General features: G+C 33.5%; 2 protein-coding genes across 2 annotated transcripts in view; both read right to left on the bottom strand.

The window, feature by feature from the left end:
* LOC114329623 (LIM/homeobox protein Awh) overlaps positions 1–20,608 on the bottom strand; it is a 188,168-nt gene that overhangs the window by 38,157 nt on the left and 129,403 nt on the right. The window contains exon 2 of the mRNA XM_028278798.2: positions 1,318–1,499. Within this exon, the coding sequence (XP_028134599.1) occupies positions 1,318–1,499 (182 nt within the window). The remainder of the gene's footprint in view (positions 1–1,317; positions 1,500–20,608) is intronic.
* LOC114327682 (exopolyphosphatase PRUNE1-like) overlaps positions 18,525–20,608 on the bottom strand; it is a 414,555-nt gene continuing 412,471 nt past the window's right edge. The window contains exon 5 of the transcript XR_007696383.1: positions 18,525–18,567. The gene's annotated coding sequence lies outside the window, so the exon portion shown is untranslated. The remainder of the gene's footprint in view (positions 18,568–20,608) is intronic.

A 20,608-nucleotide genomic window follows, 5' to 3' on the forward strand; every position in this document is an offset into this window, starting at 1 on the left:
GTTGGAACTTTACCAAGCTGCAGACGGGGGTTATGAATTGCATAGTGTAGAATTCCTTCCCTTTTGTCTTCACTGCAGCATCCATTTGGATTGCATATTGTAGAAGCCTTGGAGGTGTCACCAGGGAAATGGACCAATAAGTTTTCAATTGAAAAATCTTTTAGTAATATTTTTAATATTTTTCAATATTAATAATTAACCTATTAGGATTGAAAACTTTACCTTTCAATTGCCAGATGACGCTAGTCACCTAATCCATTCACGTCAGTTGCGGTGTGGGGGATAAACTCTCGTTGTTGGTCACTTAGGTTATGGAGCAGCAGGCCTACGTCTCTCTGATGAGACTCCAATAAGAGTCGAAAATCGTCGATTTAGAGTGCTGGACTGCGCTCCGTATTCTAAGTGAAAAATAAGATTGTTTTGCCTTCGCATTGCAACTGAATAAAAATGGTATAAATTTTTATGATGATAATAATTTTAACGTTGTCCGTAACGTACGATAATAGTACGTAGACCATAATAGTAATATGTACTCTTTAAAATTTTATCTTGGGTATTAAAGTGTAACATAATTATACAAACGTTGAAATAATAACCAAAAATTTCTTGGACGCTAAATATTCAACAATATTAAGAAAATTAAAATTAATGGAAGGATTGAAATAAGAACTTTTTTGTCTACGTTTGGAATGGGTTTTACCAAAATTTGTGCAAGTTGATCAAATTTTTTACCTTGTTTATCAGTTAAATTGTAACGCAGAGGGTTACTGTTACATTAGATCCAGATTAGAACAGGCCAGATCCGCTTTTAGAAGGATGTCCAAGGTATTATGTCAGAGGGATCTAAAATTTGTATTGAGGATCTATGTGTCTACTTTGCTGCTATGTGTACTCGGTCTTACTTTATGGTGTCGAGTCTTGGACTGTGAATAAAATTTATTTAAATCGCCTTGAGGCTCTCGAAATATGGTGATATAGAAAACGTTTCTTGATTGGAGAAGATTAGAAACTCCACAAGACTTGAACGTTTCAGCAAGACTACTGAGATTATAAAGAGCATCAAGGAGAGAAAGCTGGAGTATTTCGGACATGTAATGAGAGGTCCCAAATATAGGTTGTTACAAAATAGCATGCAAGGGAAACTAGCAGGCAAACGCAGTCCAGGACGAAGGAGGACTTCAATGGTTGAAGAACTAGCGAGATTGGTATGCTATTGATATAAGCATGCTATTTAGGGTGACAGTGAGTAAAATTACGATAGTAATTATGAAAAAGAAGAGGAAGTCTTCTGAACTAAGTAATAAACAAAAGACTTACTTTGCATAATCTGTTTTGCAGTACACTGCCCTATCCCTGATAAAACATGACGGTTGCCTATCCAGTTGCAGCTGACATATCGAACACCTTAGGCATCTGGCGTGCCAACTCCTTCCGGAAACTTCTAAGAGGAACTTGTCGCTGATTGGTTCTCCGCATGCTGAACATATTCGATACTCAGTCTGAAACAATAAGTACTTTTATAATAGTATATTATGCAAGGAGCATTTAATGATGGTCATTATGATGGGAGTATGAGGGATAAGACATGAGCAACGAAGCGGTGAATGTTGTATAGAATACGAGCATCATAATGGCAATTAAATGCAAGTTGTATACATGATTTCTTCTATGTTCATTCACAAAAAAATATATATTTAAATTTATTTATTTTGTAACACAAACGAATTAAGTAGTTATATGATTAAATTAATTAATTTGTTGATACATTTGTATTTTGAATATTACAAGTAATTATTAAAATTAATTGAGGTTAAATTTTCAATATCCCTATCGTATCAAAGCGTATGCATTTGACTTGGCATTGCTCATATTGGGCATGTGCCATCTTCAATACAGAACGTTATCATCAAAACTATTGGTCAAAAATCTGTATCGTAATAAAAATCTGTATCAAATGAAGCCCATTATGATACAGGCACAAGTATTGAAATTGTAATTGAGTAAAAGTATGAGAGTAGAAAAAATAAATTACAATTTATGTTCTGTATACTTGTGTTTCCTCAATGATCTGTTTAATAGATATTCTTCAAGTGTTTTGTGATTCCCAAAATTATATACTTATTATTTGTCTCATGATGCACATTATATTATTTAGACATGATCTGGCTTTTCGGAATCCGCCCTGTTCTTAGACATTCAAGTACAGTGTAAAGATTCAGCCTGGGGTGCAAAATGATATTTTAGACAAATACTTACAATTCTGAGGATCCATCTTCGACAAATATGTTAGTTTTATTGATATACTGAAAGAAAATTGCCGGGATCCTTTACGAAGTTTTAAAAACGCATTAGTAGCTTGTTGTCAGTGGCGTAGCAAACTCCGTCGGGGCCCCCTGCAGAATTGGAAATGGGGCCCCTTTAAAAAATTACTAAATGCGACATGTCTTACAAATACCTATATACAGCCCAGTAAATGAACGTAAAATATAGCAATACCGTGTAATTTTTCAGTGTCACCACCGAAGTGGTAAAAATGTTTATTGTTCAACAAACCAAACACGTTTTTAGGCGATTTTTCGCCAAATAGTTCAAAGAGTAAGTATTTGATCTAAAAGAATATTGTTAGCAAAAATGTAGCTTATAAAAAAATGAAACAAAAATGAAGCTTATCGACCCAGTAAAAGAAAAGTTGTAGCTAATGAAAAGTTTTTCTTATACGTCAAATTCCAAATCGAATATTTTAACGTGAAATAACCAAAAATAAAATACTTTTCGTGGCAAACTCAGAACTTTTTTAAAGTATTTAAAAAAAACTTTATTTGTATTTTTTACAAAAGTTTCTAGCATCAAACCTAAGCCAGTTATCCTCAAAATACTATTAATCCCATTTTTTGGTAAAAGAATTGTGAAAATCTCCCCCTATTTAGCACCCCAAATGAAACTAATCATTATCGCTTTATACAAATTACTTAACTTTTTTATATGACCTGTAAGTTTCACAGGTTCAAAGTGCTTATTTTTGAAAGGGTTCTAGTTGAAAGGGCTTCAACCAGTCACTAATCACGAGTATATGAAAATTTTAAACAGCCATATCTTAACCAATTTTTGTCTTAAAGAATAAAGCCAACATATTTATAAAAGCAAAACCCACATTTCTTTACTCTTTGAGATTTTACATATCACTAATATATTTTAAGTCATTTTGAAAAAGGCATTTTTCCAAAATAAAGAAACTTTTTTACTATAAAATCAAATTTTTTCAAAAATAAGAACTTTGAAACGGTCAAACTTACAGATCATAAAAACAATAAATATTTAAAGTAAATGGTAAAGCGCTAACGATAAATTTTATCTGGGGGAGATTTTCATGATTATTTTTTACCAAAAACGGGACCAACTTTATTTTGAGCGCAAGTCGTATAGTTTTGGTGCTAGAAACTTTTATAAAAAATAATAATAAAGCTTTTTTTTTGTAACATTTAATAAAGTTTTTATGAATTTTTCCCGAAAAGTGCTTAATTTTTTGGACATTTCAGGTTGAAATATTCGATTTGGAATTGGACGAATAAGAATCATTTTTCATGAGCTTCAACTGTGCTTTTACTGTGTCGATAGACTTAATAACTAAGTACACCATTTTTTTTGTATCTTATATGCTACATTTTTGCTACAAATATTTTTCGATATCTAATATTTAATTCGATAAAATACTTATTTTTGAGTTTTTTGCGAAAAACCCGTCTGAAAACGTGATTTTTTTGTTGAAAAATAAACATTTTCACTCGTAAATGACTTGAAAAGTATTAACATAGATAAAGAAATTCCATAGAACAAAAGTTGCTTATAATTAGCCAATTTATACATTTCCTGACTTATTTTAAACGTATGTTTTGACCCCAAGAAGTGGTGTCACCCCCGAAGTAAAAGCAACCAACGGCATAAGACCAACTTTGAAGTGGAGTGTAACTTGAACCTAAATCCAAATTATCAAGCCAATACGTCCGTCGTGACGCTGATAATTTCACTCCAAAACTGTGATTTACTGAACTATTGGTGTATTCATGCATTGTTTATGACGACTTACATTTTTCATCTTTATTGGTATAGAATAAAATAGAACAAAAATTACTAAATGATTACATTAGTACATAGTATTATTCTATGAGAAGAACAACTTTCTTCGTGCGCTAACTATCAGCGAATATATCTACAATTTTATTAATTCGGATGAGCAACTTCATTTTCAATACTGCACTGCTTAAAAACATATGTATGCGAATAATATAACAACACATTTTTACATATATTTGACGGAAGATATATTGTATGTATCTCTGAATAATTGTATGTATCGAAATACTAAACGTAGGTAGAGATTAAAGAGTAAACCCATTTCTAGATTTAGAAATATTGTTCTAAAATTCGGCAAATTGCAATTCTCAAATCTTTCAATAGTCACGTACAAAGCATTATAGTTTATTGTCGTCACCATAAAAGTTCGAGAGACCGGAAAGGATATATACACACACGTAAAATAAAAAATAATATATAACAGATTTTTCCATAATATCAGACGACAAGATGGGGCCCCTGATCGATTGGGGCACCCCCGCAAGCTTTATGCTGCGGGGGCCTCTGTTACGCCCCTGTATTTAAGAGATGTAATCAGCTTTGTCTTTGCGGCACTGTTTTTTGATTTCTTTCGATAACGCTCTGTATTCATCGTTTGTTTCGTGTCTAGTTTTGTGTTCTTTTCTGCGTTAATTCGGGAACTTAATGCACATAAGTTTTTATTTGTGTCTTTTATGTAGTTTGGGTTTATATTTTTTATGTTTTTTGGTTGGTATTTCAATGTAAGTTCCCCCCTAAGCAAATTTCCCCTCCCAAGGCAAATGTCTAGATCCGCCACTGCAAGCGTTAGATCATTTAAAAGACATTGAAGTTCTTCGATGTTATCTGCCACTACGGCTGTGCTATCGTCATACGTAATGTTTTAAATAAATATGCCGTGTACTTTGCTGCCCTTATTAGTCTTCCATTGCTTCTGCGAATGCTTGTTCTACGCATAAGTTAAACCACATTGGAGAAAGTATTAGAGCTTCACGATACGATACAATATCGATACTTTTTAAGTATTGAGTATTGTATTGGTTATGCCAATAAAGTATCGTATCGAGTATCGATATCGGCAATACTTTCTTATAAAAATATCGTATTTATATTGATTTCGATACGATATCGATACAATAGCTGATAAAATATCGACATAAAAACAAAAAGGATTATATATCTGAGCTGTGTAGACCCTTTATGCCCACTTTTGCATGCTTGGCAAATGGACATTATTCTAAAAATATTACGAATATTGCTTATAACTTATATGTGTATTCTTATAAGGATTGAATATGGCTGAATGCTTCTTTGAAAATCGACAAATACTTACTAATTCTGTATTGTTTAAAAACTACTTTTGAAAATATAGGGAAATCCCCGGAGATTCGAAATACATCGCAATTCAGTATTTGTTAAAAATTATTTTTGAGTCATCATCACTTACTTCCATAATATTGCCACAAATGCCACATGATATAAACAGTGTAATCATAACAGACATTTACTCACTCTCAAGAATTTCAAATTCATGCACTAAAGTGTAAAATATTATAACAGCTGATGCTTGGGTTGCAGATCACTTATACTTTTATGTAATAAATAAATATGATCTAAATACCTATTCCACAAAATATAATCAAACAACTGTGGCGTTTTACTTTTTTTCTCGATATCGATATTTTCAATAATATCGAGGCAAGCGTATCGACAATACAAGAGTATTGATTTCAGATAATGAGTATCGTATCGACATTAATATTGCTAAGGTATGTATTGTATCGGTATTGTATTGGTTTTCAATACGATGTCAATACAATATCGATATTTTTATCGAATATCGTGAAACTCTAAAAAGTATACAACCTTGCCTTACTCCTTTTTATATTGGGAAATCTTCAGTTTCGTTGAAATTTTGAAGACGTACTGTTGCTGTCTTGTTCCAATTTGCTGATTGCTGTTGCGGTCCGATTGGCGATTTATCATTAGTTCGTGTTATACGTTATCGGATGCTTTCTCATAATCGATGAAACGGAGAAAAATATTCTTTCTTTGAGATAAACAATTCTGCATTAATGTTTCCACTAAAGATCGCCTCTCTCGTGTCATTTTTGAAACCAAACTGTCTTCAGCCTCTGAGCTCTTATTTCTAAAATAATTAGTGTGTAGTATTCTCAAGAAAAGTTTTAAAAAGTGGCCTCTTTCGGCTTGTCGATATTGTTAATAATTCCCATTAAAGCTAGTAAATAACAGTAAACTGAAAAACTGTCACAAGTTATGACCAAAATATTTGACGTATACAGAAAACTCGAAATAACCCGTTTAGTATAATGCCGTCATGAGATACGATCAGAGAGAGGGTTAACTCTCAGTAATAATGAAGCCAGACCATAAGTCACGGCAGCAAAAGAGGCAGGTGTTGTATATAAGTTTTCTAACAGTACTATTATGTAAATAAATTTCTGTTCTGCATTGATAAATAGCCCCAGCGACAGAGTAAAATACCAAATACTTTATTATTGGTTCTTGCTTTTCGCCCCAACCGACACCGATTTATCTCCATAATTAATTAAGTCTTTATGGTCCAGCAACAGCACATATCGAAGTGTTGGCGTGCATCGGAAACTGATTTATTGCGACGATTATTTGAGTACTTGGATGACAAGAAGGAGTGTACGTGTAAATTTCGCTGTTTGTTAATCTAAACATTTGTAGAACTGTTTCCCACTTATGTCAATCTAACCAGTAGGTAATTAAAGAGTGATTTTACGTCTAAAGACACACCTCAAGCTACCTGGAACGTTTTTAAAAATACTTATTATGTATACTAAGTCAACACTGTTGACAACAACAAATCGCCCTATTAGAGGTAAAACTCACTAACTACACTTTTCAAAAAGTTGAGAAAAATCTGACTCGAATATTGGAATTTTTGTAATGCAACTTTAAAGAATAAATAAATACAGATATTTTAAGCCATACTTCGTCACAGGAACTATGATACAAATACAACCAATATTAGATAAATTTTTGTACTTGATGAGTTTTTCCATGAACACAATTATTAGATATTGATATCCTATTAGAGGTAAAACTCACTAACTTCACTTTGTACTTGACGAGTTTTTCCTTGAACACAATTATTGGATATTGAGAAGTTAATGAATTTGTCTCCATAAAATTTCGCTAACTTACAACAAACGAACTATCAGAAATAACAGTCTCTTATTTAAAAAATGAACAATAAGTTACGTTCTTCGAAAATAAATGCAATTCTTTCGGCATTTATGACAGCCACAAAAGTCGCCTGCTTAATCGCAAAATAGATTATGTTAGGTACTCTTTATATAAGCTATCACTGTTACAAAGAAATTTAAGCTTATATTTTTTAATCAATCGCTAAACAGATAATGCACACAAATATAATGTACAGTTTCAATAATACAATGAATTACAACACAAGTCGCCTGCTTAATCGCAAAATAGATTATGTTATCTAATGTATTGTTAAAAAGATCACTAAGTACCGATCACTAAGACATTCCAGATTGTAAGGAAAAATTCACTACCTGCAAAAATAAGTTTTAATGAGTTTTACTCTGAAACCTAAGTTCACAATATTGCACTCCAGATTGGAAGGAAAAATTCAAAAAGTGCAATAATACGTTTGAATGAGTTTTGCTCTGAAATCGAAATTCACAGTAATGCACTTGGTGAATTGTACCATAAATTATCAGTAGTAATTGCACAAGAGCTCAAAAATTTTCGAATTTTTCTTGACAATTTTAATTTCACGATCCGAAGGGGAGTGAAGTTATGTTAAAATGTCACGAGGGCAAAAATTCGATAATAATTTTAGAGATCGAATGCAATTTGTTGCGATTATTTCATGAATAAAACTGTTCAAAACCAAAATTTTATTGTAATTTATTTATGTAAGTACAAATTAGTACAATTAAACACACAGTTGCTATAAATATTTGACGATTGAAAGTCATCACTTTTATAATTTTTAAAACATTAATTGTCATTAATGTCACCGAATGTATTTTTTCGTAGCAACGAAGGGCATCTGATGTAATATACTTGACGACGGGATATTATCAAAAATTATCAGTTTAATTTTGATTTCTGTAGATTTCTATTGGTCAGAATCTCCTATGAATGAAATAATTTTAGCAGTTAGAAGGGTTAGAGCCCCAGGTGACTTCTCCAGGTCTGGGCAGTACCGTATTTAGTTCAAATTGATGAAAATGTCAAATTCTCAAAAAAGTGCACTTAGTGAGTTTTACCTCTAATAGGACGAAATTTAGATTTTTTAAATCTCCAACAGATGGCACCATGTTACAACGGGGACGTGGACGGGACGGGGCATGTTGAAGGATCGTCCGATATGGAAAGCATTGGCTGATTTATCTTACGACGTAACGGGGCGAGACCGGGAAGTGCCGAGGACGTGCAATTTCTATTGTTCTGCGCGCCGTGCCGTCCACGTCCCGGTGTAACATAAATCAGCCTTTAGAAGACCTTAGTACTAAAAGAGTATCCAAGTAACGTTAAACGAGTAAGTGACTGCAATTAGAATCGAATGAAGAACAAACGATCATAATAGTTCAAAGTGCAAATGATAAACACTTAATCAAGCAAATAATCAGGCAAATAAATTAATCAAGAAAAAATCATGGATGCCATATAAAATCCTGAAACTAATGGACGAAATAAAAGCCAAAATTAACCCAGACAAATATAAAACGATAAATATATCAATAACAAGGAAAATCAAAGATGCGAAAGAAAAAGAAGTAATGGAAAGATGCCAAGAAAGAGATTCTACAGTAAAGTCAAAGTACGATAGTCACAATGACTATAGGAAAGTTAAAGAACTCACAGGTGAACTGAGACGAAAACAGAAAGGAAATCTAACTGATTCTGACGAAAACATCATCTTACATAAACAATGTAAAATGAGAACGTGGAAAGAATACCTAGAGAACTATTCGAAGACCAAAGAGAAACCATCTTTGAGCTAGAAGAAGAGATAAGATGGACCAAGAATATTACAGCAGGAAGATTATTCAGCAGAAGCCAAAAAGTGCGAAGAATACCATACCTCATGAGTCATCTCCTAAAATTGTTGCTAAAGGTTATCAATAAGAGTTCCCCCAACCAGTTCGTGTTCATAAATGCTGTTGGTATGAGAGAAGCTTTGTTCTCAGTACAAGTCTTATTCCAGAGATGTAGAGACCTCAATAATTGCGACATATACGCGTGTCTGGTTGGTTACGAGAAAGCATTTGATTGAGATTTGAGAAATATACTAAAACAAGCAAGAATTAATAACCAAGATCTGAAAATATAGTGCGGCAGATTCGAGGAAATATTATAAGAATTGTGCATTTAATGATAGAAGCATATAATTTCGACCACATATACTACACATACAGTTGAGTCCGCGAATCTTTACCCGTGCGTCATCATTTAAAGCATACGAAATAAGTCGATGATAAGTTGGAAATTGAAATTTACTAAACGCAACAGCAAGTGACAGTAAGTTACTTCCACTAAGTGTATCGCTAGATCCACCTTCAACTGGATGGGGGCCATCTTCAAGAGCCACAAACTTTTTCTTGGTATAAAAGTGAGAATGCTGCGATGCTACGTCTTCTCTGTCCTTTTTTATTTGAGATGTGGATATACCGGAGAATACTTAAAATCCCCGTGGACTGACCAAGTGACCAAGTCATAATTGAGGAAGTCCTCAGAGTAATGAAGAAGAACCGAGAGGTACTAACCACCATCAAATCTTAAAAGTTACAATACTTCGTATACATGTGAAATGAATCTAGAATCCAGATATGCCCTCCTACAAGCCATCCTGCAAGCTGCAAGGGAAAATATTTGGAAAGCGAGGTCCAAGAAGAAGAAGAACATCCTGGTTAAAGAACCTGGTCCAACACAACCGCTTTGTATGTGAAGCTTTTCCGCGCTGCTACAGATGTGATCAAGAGTGCCATGATGATAGCCAACATTCGTCGCATTTAGTCACATCAAGAAGGAGAAAGCAGTTAGACCGGATGCTATTCCTGGGGAAATGTGGACAGCAGTAGGAGAGGATGATGAATCTTCTGTCATAAAATTTGTACTATCACGTATTTCCAAATCGCGTATAGAATAAAGACGAATTTTTTGACATTAAAGTTTATAAAAGAATGAATATTTCGCAGAGAAAATCCACCAAGAAATATGAACACATTATATCCTACTAGTTTATTTAAAATATGAAAATGTGAATGATCGTACCGACACAAAACAAAGTAGAAGTAACTGCTCACTCATAAAACAATTTTAACTTACCATGTAAGTGTTTTGCGTAAAATGCATAATGCATAATTCTGTCCACAACATAAACATTTTAACACCTACTAGACGTTGGAGACTTCATTACCATATTTTAATTGTTGTTTAAATCAACAACTGAATGAATTACAGTTTTTTCGTAATATATTTATTTATTACTAATGTTTTTATAATTTTTTAAATTCATATGCGCACGAAAAAATAGGTACAAAATGATTTTATCTAAACAATATAAAAAAGAAATGTCTTCTTCTTCTCCCTTCTTGTATGTAGGCTTTGAAGCCTGTTTCTTCTTCGATATTTGATATATATATATATATATATATATATATATATATATATAACATCTAAATTGTTTAAATTATCGCATCATCTTTTTCTTGGTCTGCCAATACTTCTTCGTCAATTTGGTGACTTATCTCGTGCTATTCGTACTATCCTATCCTCTGCCATTTTACTAATGTGTTCCACTCCTGTTTCCGTTTTAGTATGATACAGCTGATCCAAAAATCGGCACAACCCAGACCTCCAAAGTGAAAGTTATCCTTCAACACCAAATTGTTCTCTGTGGTCCACATATTGTTCAGTAAAAAGTCACACCATTTTGAGCGTCGGGTTTGGGGGGTAGGTAGGGGAGAATTCGGTAAATTAGAAGTTTTTTACGTTTTTCGTCAATATTTCTAAAACTATGCGGTTTAGCATAAACAATGTCCTGCACAAAAATTTTCTACATTCAATTTTAAACAAAAAAGGTCCTATGCAAAGTCCTTCTAATATGAACGGTTCCAAAGTTACGGAGGTAGTATATTATAATTGGTCCAAAAAAGGCCTAACCCCGTCATCCCAAATTAAAGTTTTCCTATAACACCAAATTGTTCTGTGTGGTCCACTTATTGTCCAGTAAAAAGTTACACTATTTTGAGCGTCGGGTTTGGGGTGGAGGGGAGGGAAAAAGTCGGCAAATTAGTAGTTTTTTAGATTTCTCGTCAATATTTCTAAACGTAAAAGGTTTAGCGTGAAAAGTATTCTATACAAAAATATTCTGCATTAAATTTGAAACGAAAATGATCCTATGCATAATTGTTCTAAAATCAACGGTTCCGGAGTTACGGAGGGTGTAAAGTGGAGGTTTTCCATATTTTTTACACTGTTTTACACTGTACAAATTATACCATTATTACCGAAGAAACTAATTTTTTTAACAGAATTTTGTTTTCTAAATATAATTTGCTATTTCATTGGCCGGTGGTATGCAAGGGCGGATCCAGGACCGATTTTCGGGAGGGGCCATGAACGTTTTTTGGGGAGGAGTACCAGGGGGTCTGGGGGTAATTTTTAAAAATTAGGGTTACAATGGCGAGTTTTAAGGTACTTTTCACACACTTTTGAGGGCCATAAAGACATTCAAAACTTAACGTTATTAAAGTATTATTAAAGGCAGTACGGATTCCTACACATTTCTTCGGATCCAAATGCAGTTCAATAAGTTTCAATAAGTTTAATACTATTTTTTCCAATGCTTCTCCTCCTGGCACTCCTTTTCCCCTCTTCCTTGATTTTCACTAATTATTTTTATGTTCTCATAAGCATCAATGAACCTGAAAAAGTCTTCACGAATGTTGTTATTGTGTATGTATCTCAAATTTAGAGAAAGCTGTTGCATGTGGGATACGCCGTCGGTCGTTTCGTCAAATATGACAGAGTAATAATTTGCACTCTGAACCTGATTCATAATTTGTTCAATTATTTCTCCACATGTTATCAATTTATTTTGAATGGTGCTACTAATGTATGTTGCTCAGGAAGATGCTGTGGATAGGTGTTGTTTAAGAGTCTTATCTTCAAATACGACTTTTTTTTTTTTAATTAATTTGATGGCTTTGGTAGGGACCAATTAGCCAGACAATTTTTTCTTTAACTATAACAATTCTTTTTGTTTATTATTTTTTTTTTTTTTTTATTTAAAACTCATCCTTCCTCACGATTACAATGCTCAAAATATTAGTAAGGTAAGATTAATGTGTGCAAATTTTTCTTTTGTTTTCTTTATAATTTAATTTTTACTTATCTTTTTATATGTATAATTTATTTTGCTTTTTTTTTCTTTATATTCTTTTTTACTATTGTTTTTTTTTATTATTATTTTTTTTTTTTAAATTTTTTTTAATTTTTTTTTTTAATTTTTTTTTTATATTTTTTTTTTATATTTTTTCGGTGCACACGTACAAAATATAATTAGTTGCAGAATTCCTAACAAAGATGTGGTTAGTAATTTACAATTTCATTTTGCACCTCTTGGTGTGATTATATAAGAAATACAATATATTATTATTCGTATTGAAAATTATACAATTTAAATTTATGGGTAAAAAAATGTTGTTATTAACTATTTCATTATAGAATTTATCAGTGCTTGCACTATTTAATGAACACCCGAGTATAATATGAGTTAAGTCTCCCAGTTCACCACATAAACATGAAGAATCATCAATTAAACCAATTTTAAATTTATAAGTTGGTGACATTGCATGATTTGCTCTTATTCGGTTAATGGTAATAATAAAGTTTCTGTTGTTTTGGTTGTGGAACCATCTTAGCCTCGGGATCTGGACTTGACATGATTTGTAATTTAGTCCTGTTTGTTTGCTGTTATACAATTCTTGCCATTTGGTTTTGAGCTGAATTTTAAGTATGGAATTCAAATCGGTATAAGGAATACGCTGATTAATACACTCTCTGTCTAAGTCTGACGCAGCCTTTGCAAACTTATCGGCAATTTCATTTCCTTGAATACCCGAATGTCCTTTTATCCAAACTATTATCACCTTTCGTTGTGAGCTACGTATTTCGTAATTGGTCTGTAATATTTCTACTTCTAGATGATTTAAGTTCTTCGACGCACCTATATTCTTTAGTCTCTCCACGACACTTTTGCTATCTGTAAATATAATACTTTTCGATCTATCAGTCCTAAGTATATACTTTAGAGCTTCACTTATTGCAAACATTTCTGCTGTATATATCGTTGCCTCATCTGGTAATCTGATCTCTTCGTGATATTTTGTGGTGTGATCGTAAAAAGTGGCGCCTGTACGAATTTGTTTTGATCCATCGGTGTAAATCTGGTTGTAGTCGGGCCATCGTTGATTAACCGTTTCGAGAAAGTGGTGTTTGTCGATCTGAAATGTCTTGATTTGTTTAGAAAATAGAATATGTGGACGTTCTGAAAATATTGGTTGGATTTTTGATGTGTATAGTGACAACCTGTATTGAGAAAGAGTGGTGTAACTTTCACAGATAAGTGGAGTTTTCTTTTTTAGCCAATACGACTGAGTGAGTACTGAAACTGAAAGTTCATGGATAAGTGTTATATAACTTGCGGATTTGGAAAATGCTTTCGTGATGAACTTGTTACTAATTAGTTGCCTTCTCAGTTGTAATGGTGGTTCTACGGCTTCTGCTTCCATAATATTTATTGGAGTTGACTTGAGATATCCAAGACATATTCTCAAGCTTTTGTTTTTTTGGTTTTCTATTTTATCTAAATGCGTTTGTGCCGCTGATCCATACAAATGGCTACCATAATCCAGGATTGATCTTATCATAGTTCTATAAAACAACAAGGCAATATTTGGGTCAGCTCCCCATTTGGTATAACAGAAAGCTCTCAGTATGTTAATAGCATTCTCAGACTTTTTAGTTATTTGATGTATACAGTCTTTCCATAGCAGTTTCCGATCTAGATATAATCCTAAGTATTTCACTACATTTTTTATTTGGAAATTATAAGGTCCCAGTTTTACATGATCCTGCTCAATGTTTCGTTTTCGGCTAAATACACACACCTCTGTTTTTTGTTCAGAGAGTGTAAAATTATTTTCATTCAGCCACTCATTAAAGATGTCATAGGTTTTGTTCAGTTCATATTCACATGTTTCAAAGTTTTTCCTGGTACAATAAAAAACAATATCATATACAAATTGTATTGTTCGTATATTTTTGAGTTTAACACTGGCATCCATTGTATATAATATAAACAAAAGTGGACTTAAAATGCTGCCTTGGGGGAGTCCAAGATTCGTGATTCTAGGTTTGGTGATTTCTTGATTTATTTTTAAATGAATTTTTCTGTTGGTGTACAGGGAAGTTATAAAGTTCGCTAATTGTTTATGAAATCCAATTGAAATCAGTTTGTTCGTTAGAACATTTAGGTTAACGTTATCAAATGCTCCTGTAATATCGTTGAAACCTGCCATAGTCATAAAGTTACTAGAAAATCCAGCTAAAGTGTCTGTTACTATTACTGTTAATGCCTCCAATGCTGACCTAGATTTTCTGAAACCATATTGTGTGTCAGGCAGAATATGTTCTTTCTCTAACCATTGCTCAAGACGATTTTTGATAAGCCTCTCAAAGGTTTTCATTACACATGAAGCTAATGATATGGGTCTATAAGAAGTTGGAATGGAATCCGGTTTATCATATTTTTTTATTGGGATGATAATATACTCCTTCCAGCTTTCAGGGATTGTTGTTTGTCCTGTCCATATTGCATTATATATACTTAAAAGATATTTTTTCTGATTCATTGGCAAATTATAAAGCATGGAATATGAAATATTGTCTATACCAGGAGAGCTATTGTTGGTATGTTTCATACATCGTTCCAGTTCCCACATAAAAAAACTATCGCTTAGATTGGTCATGTTCCTTGGTACTGACGAAATTTGGGGATCATATGCAACTTGGTTGGTTGGTACGCATGGCGGTGAAATTTTGATGTGAAATTCTTCTATCCAATTCGCATTTGGGTCTATTGGTAGTCTATTTTGGACTTTCCGATTTTTATATGAGTTTACCTTTTTCCAAATTTGTGAAATTGGTGTATGATGGTTTAAACTTTCACAGTACTTAATCCATTTTTGCCTTTTTGTGAGTTTGAAAGTGCGTTTGGCAAAAGCGTCCATTTTTTTGAATTCTATTAAATTTTCACGATTTGGAGTTCTCTTATATTTGATGAAAGCTATTTTTCTTTGATGAGCAGCGTTGTTACAAGTTTCGTTCCACCAAGGCTTCGGACAGTGATTACGGTGCTTAGTCTGACTAGAGACTTTTCTTGGGATGGAGATTTCTGCAGCTTCATTAATCATAGAAAGGAATTCATCATAATTTTGAGCTATATCTCTGGATTCAAGAATAGCTACATATAGATTCCAGTTTGCATTTTTTAACTGCCATCTGTTGTGCTCCGAGGATACAGCTACTTGATGATCATCTTCCACATCGAGTGTAATTAATATGGGTAGGTGATTTGATCCATGTGGGTCCTCAATTGTGGTCCATGTAAAAAATTGTACAATATCGTGAGAGCATAGAGTTAAGTCGATTGCGCTTTTACAACTTAAAGGAACTAATGTTGGAGATCCGCTGTTTAGATAAACAAGGTTACATTGATTTATTGCATCAGATAAAATATTCCCATATGTGTCATTAAAATCGCAACCCCAAGAAACATGGTGGGCATTAAAATCACCTGCTATTACAAAAGGTTTTGGTACATTATCAAAAAATTCAGTCCACTCTTGCAGCGCTATCTTCTTTCTTGGCTCAATATATAATGAAACTATATGAATTGTTTTTTTATTAGGTAAAAGCTTAAGAGCAATGCATTTATGATAAAAATTGACTTTAGTATTTATTATTATTTCTTTATATAAAATGTTTGCTTTAATTAATATTGCTACCCCTCCAAATCCGTCTGGGCGATCCTGACGACTAACATTGTAATTTTTAAAGTTATAATACTTTCCTTGTTTGAACCAAGTTTCAGATAACACTGCAAGAGCAGCATCATACTCGTGAAGAAGGAATTCCAAGTTCTCTTTATTTGAAACTGCTGATCGGCAGTTCCATTGAATTATATTTATTTTTTGTATTGTATCTGCGAATTTAATGTGTTTTCTGATGAGTCTATATTTAATTGTTTACTAATTATATATTCTAGTTCCGTTTTTGAAATATCATAATTATTGGTTCTCCTAATTGTTGAGATAATGTTTGCCACTAATTCTAAAATAATTTTGACATTTTCTGAGCCTAACCCTGAATGATGAGTTGAAAAATCTGAGGTGTTTAAATTCTTAACGTAACTGTTATTGGTTAAAATATTAGAATCTGGCCCTAGAGTCCTAGGTTGGGAAACAATATCTCGATGTGCTATTTCTATGGGGTCTGGGCTATTTGGCCTCAGCCTTTTAACTGGTTTGTGAAACGTACCAGTTGATTGTTTATGATGAACTTTACTGTATGTTTGTGTGTGGTGTGAAGGGCTTTCTCCGAAGATGTTATAGTTTGGAGGAGGTCGAGTTGAACATGAGGGTAGAAGCTCAAAACGGGTTGGAGGTGGGATGGACATATTTTGAAAGGTCATGTTTTTATTTGGGATGTTGCTAGTGTTATTTGAACGATTTGCAGTAATAGAAGCGTAGGTGTTTCTAGGGATTTGTTTATTAGCATCATGATAATTTAAATTTGTTGATGACATAGTTTCTTTGATTAATTTTTGTCGGTGAAACTCCGGGCAATCTTTCAAATTAATAGTGAAATGATCTCCCATGCAACTGAAACATTTTGGTGATATTTCTTCTTCCGTACACTCTTTTGAATTATGATCCTTATTGCATTTGAAACAGCGGGGATGAGACTTACAGTGCCCCCCCAGGTGCCCGTAACGCAAACAATTGAAGCAAAGCAATACTTTTTGTTTGTATGTCTCTACCTCTTTAATAACTTTATTGATAATTACATATTTGGGTAATATTTGTGTTTTGAAACTGACAACACACGATTTGGTTGGCACAAATTCTGTCATTTCATCTTTTGTAACCTTACGATTTATTCTCTTAACATTTAAAACCTCGAAAGGCAGATGATTATCATAAGATTTAATTTTATTTTTGAGATACTCTTCAGAAAATTCCGTCGCAATATCTCTTATTACTCCTTGCCTGACAATAATAAATTTAGGAACATAAATATCTAAATTGTTGTCGATAAATACTTTAGCGTTTTTGTTACTGACAAGATAATTAGCATTTTTTGGGTCCTTCATTTTTATTCGAATTCTATTGCGACCTATTGTATCTATACTTAAAATTTTATTGTCAAGTTCAGGAAAATTTGATAAAATTAAATCCCCGACTTTTAATGAATTTAGCCTACCCGAAAAGTTCGTTTGATTATTTTCAACATATAAATGGTAAGGTCCTTGATCGTTTGATTCATACTTAAATACCTGTTTCTCCCTTTGGGGTTGTAATTGGGAGGTGTTTCCGTCTTTCAAAGGATTAGTTTGCTCGATATTTGAAGAAATTGGTGTACTTACGTTTTGATTTCCCTGTGTATTGAATATACCTGAATCCGTAACTTGCATATTAATATCTTGCGGTTCTGTAGAATCGATTGGAGGATGAGTGGGGGGTCTTTCCCCCCCGAATTGACACTCATTGTGTGTCCCTACACTACCACTATTTCAGTTTGTTTTTTATAGAAATAATTTAACAAGTTTTAATACAAATCTGTTGACTATTAAGCACTCGATATCACCGGCCGATGTAAATAGATACGTGTGGTTCTCTCGAAGATCCGTACGAAACTGAAATACGACTTTAAACCTTAATAATTCCCCTCATTGCTAGGTCCAGCATCTTCGTCCAGAAGCAGAAGGCCATTATCACGATGACCTCTTAGAGGAATATTTTGTCGACCTAAAAACCCTATAGACTCTACTTTTGGTCGTAGTCTTTCTCAATTTTCTTGTATCTCTTTAGATCTCTGAGAGTCATCTGGTTAATGACTGACTTTTGCGGGTTGCGATAACTTTGTAGAAAATCCAGCCCAACCTGAACGAATTTCTTGTGGTATGATGTTTTTTCATGAGTTTGTATGCCTCCGTCTTTGCCCATGAGTTTGGCGAAAGATGATAAAGGTTTAGTGACAACCTTTGGGCTGTCATCCCTTTATTGTGACCATATTTTCCTTTAGAAAAATAAAACGCAATACAGTGGAACCTCGATTATCCGTCTCTCCATTAACCGTCACCTCTGTTAACAGTCAGGGTACATACAGAAGTTGTATTGACTACATAAGCAAACATTTTAATGCAAGAAAATTTAAAAAAAAAGTTAATTTGATTTGTGATGAGGAAACAAACAACTATCTATTGCTGACAGATAAAGAAATCGTTGAAATGGCAACAAAGGCGGATCAAACAGATTCAGAAACTGACACAGACTTGGAATTTGACTGTAGCCATGTTGATGAACCTATTGTAACTGACAAAGATTTGCGTAAATAATCTAGAGAAGCTGCATCGCATATGCAATAATTCATCAAGTGGTATTCTCAAAAAAAAAGAAGCCAATAAAGTACCATGATCTTATGCCGATTAAGAAATTCAGCGGTTGCAAAATGTGAAGCAACAGTAAAACAAACAAAGATTTCAGCATATTTTAAATTGATTCGATTGTAATACGAACACAAATCCCTCTTATATTGCCAAACAAACCATACAAATGAAATTTGAGTTGTACTGTGAATTTTTAATTTTTTTAAATGTTCTGTTAACCGTCTTTTCGATTATCCGTCATACCCTTGGTCCGGTGCCCTGACGGATAATCGAGGTTCTACTGTACTTACAAAACAATATCTTTTGAATATCCGAAAGTACCAACCAACTCCTTTGTTCTAAGCGCTGGTGACCAAGTAACGCTTCATTTCTTTTTAATTCTGTATGTGTACAGAATGTGGAAATTTATACGATTTTAATGGCTGCCGAGATCGTTCTAACAATCGGCACTCTGTAAAATTATCAACATTTTGATTTAAAAAACATCCATGTCATTCTTGAAGCTACCGTTACTGATTTTGTTCAATTCTAGTCAAGAAGACATATTTATCCTCTGTTATGTACATATATATGTGTTTGAAACTAAAAACATTTGAACTGCAAATATTTGAATTTATAGATTTTTTAAATTCTCGGAGGGGGCCATGGCCCCCATGGCCCCCTCCCTGGATCCGCCCTTGGTGGTATGTTACTGATAAGCCCTTGAAAGAACATCAACCTCACCAAGAGGCTTCTACAGCCATAGGCCATATAAATCTCTGGTACGGAGAAGCCTTAGGCTACGGCTCCACGGGCGAGAAATTGACGCTAGCAGTGGCCGTAAAACGAACTTAAGGTTCCGCGGAACGGAATAGGAATAGCCGAACTGTACCGACTACAGGACTTGTGCGTAGTCGGTTCAGTTCGGCTATTCCTATTCCGTTCCGTGGAACCTTAAGTTCGTTTTACGGCTACTGCTAGCGTCAATTTCTCGCCCGTGGAGCCGTTCGCTTAATCTGAACTTTCTATGGACAATATCGCATGAATATCTTTCTAATAGTAAAATTTTCGTTTCAAAGGACATCGCACACATCTTATGGAAAATATAATGTCACTCAAATTCAATAAAATTTATATGAATATATTCGTTTCAATTTAACGATCAATTCTTATCATTGCGCCAACTCTTAATTTTCAATAATAAGAGCAGAAATTGATATAAAGCAATCTGAAATCAAATGGGTAGGTACATAAGTTAGAGAGAGAAAAAATATTTTAAAATACCCAAATTATAGTTAGTTCATAAATCTTCTCGAGCTCTTAAGCATCTTATTATAATAGTTTCACTAATCCGCTTAGGCCCAGCGGGGTTTAAGCTGTTTTGAATAGCACCCAGAGCAATAGTGATTATAACTGACATGTTTATAGACTCCAAAAATGTGATTTCGATAAACCTTAATTGCAATTTGCGCCGTAATTAATCATAATTAAGAGTTGGCGCAATGATAAGAATTGACAGTTAATTTAAAACGAATCTATTCGTATAAATTTTATTGAATTTGAGTGACATTATATTTTCCATAAGATGTGTGAGATGTCCATTTTTGTATAGAATATTATTCACGCTAAACCGCTTAGGTTTAGAAATATTGACGAAAAACGTAAAAAACTACTAATTTGCTGACTTCTCCCCTCCACCTCCCCCCAAACCCGACGCTCAAAATGGTGTATCTTTTTACTGAACAATATGTGGAC

Source organism: Diabrotica virgifera, chromosome 2 (assembly GCF_917563875.1).
Source record: "Diabrotica virgifera virgifera chromosome 2, PGI_DIABVI_V3a".
In the NCBI taxonomy this organism is placed as follows: domain Eukaryota; kingdom Metazoa; phylum Arthropoda; class Insecta; order Coleoptera; family Chrysomelidae; genus Diabrotica; species Diabrotica virgifera.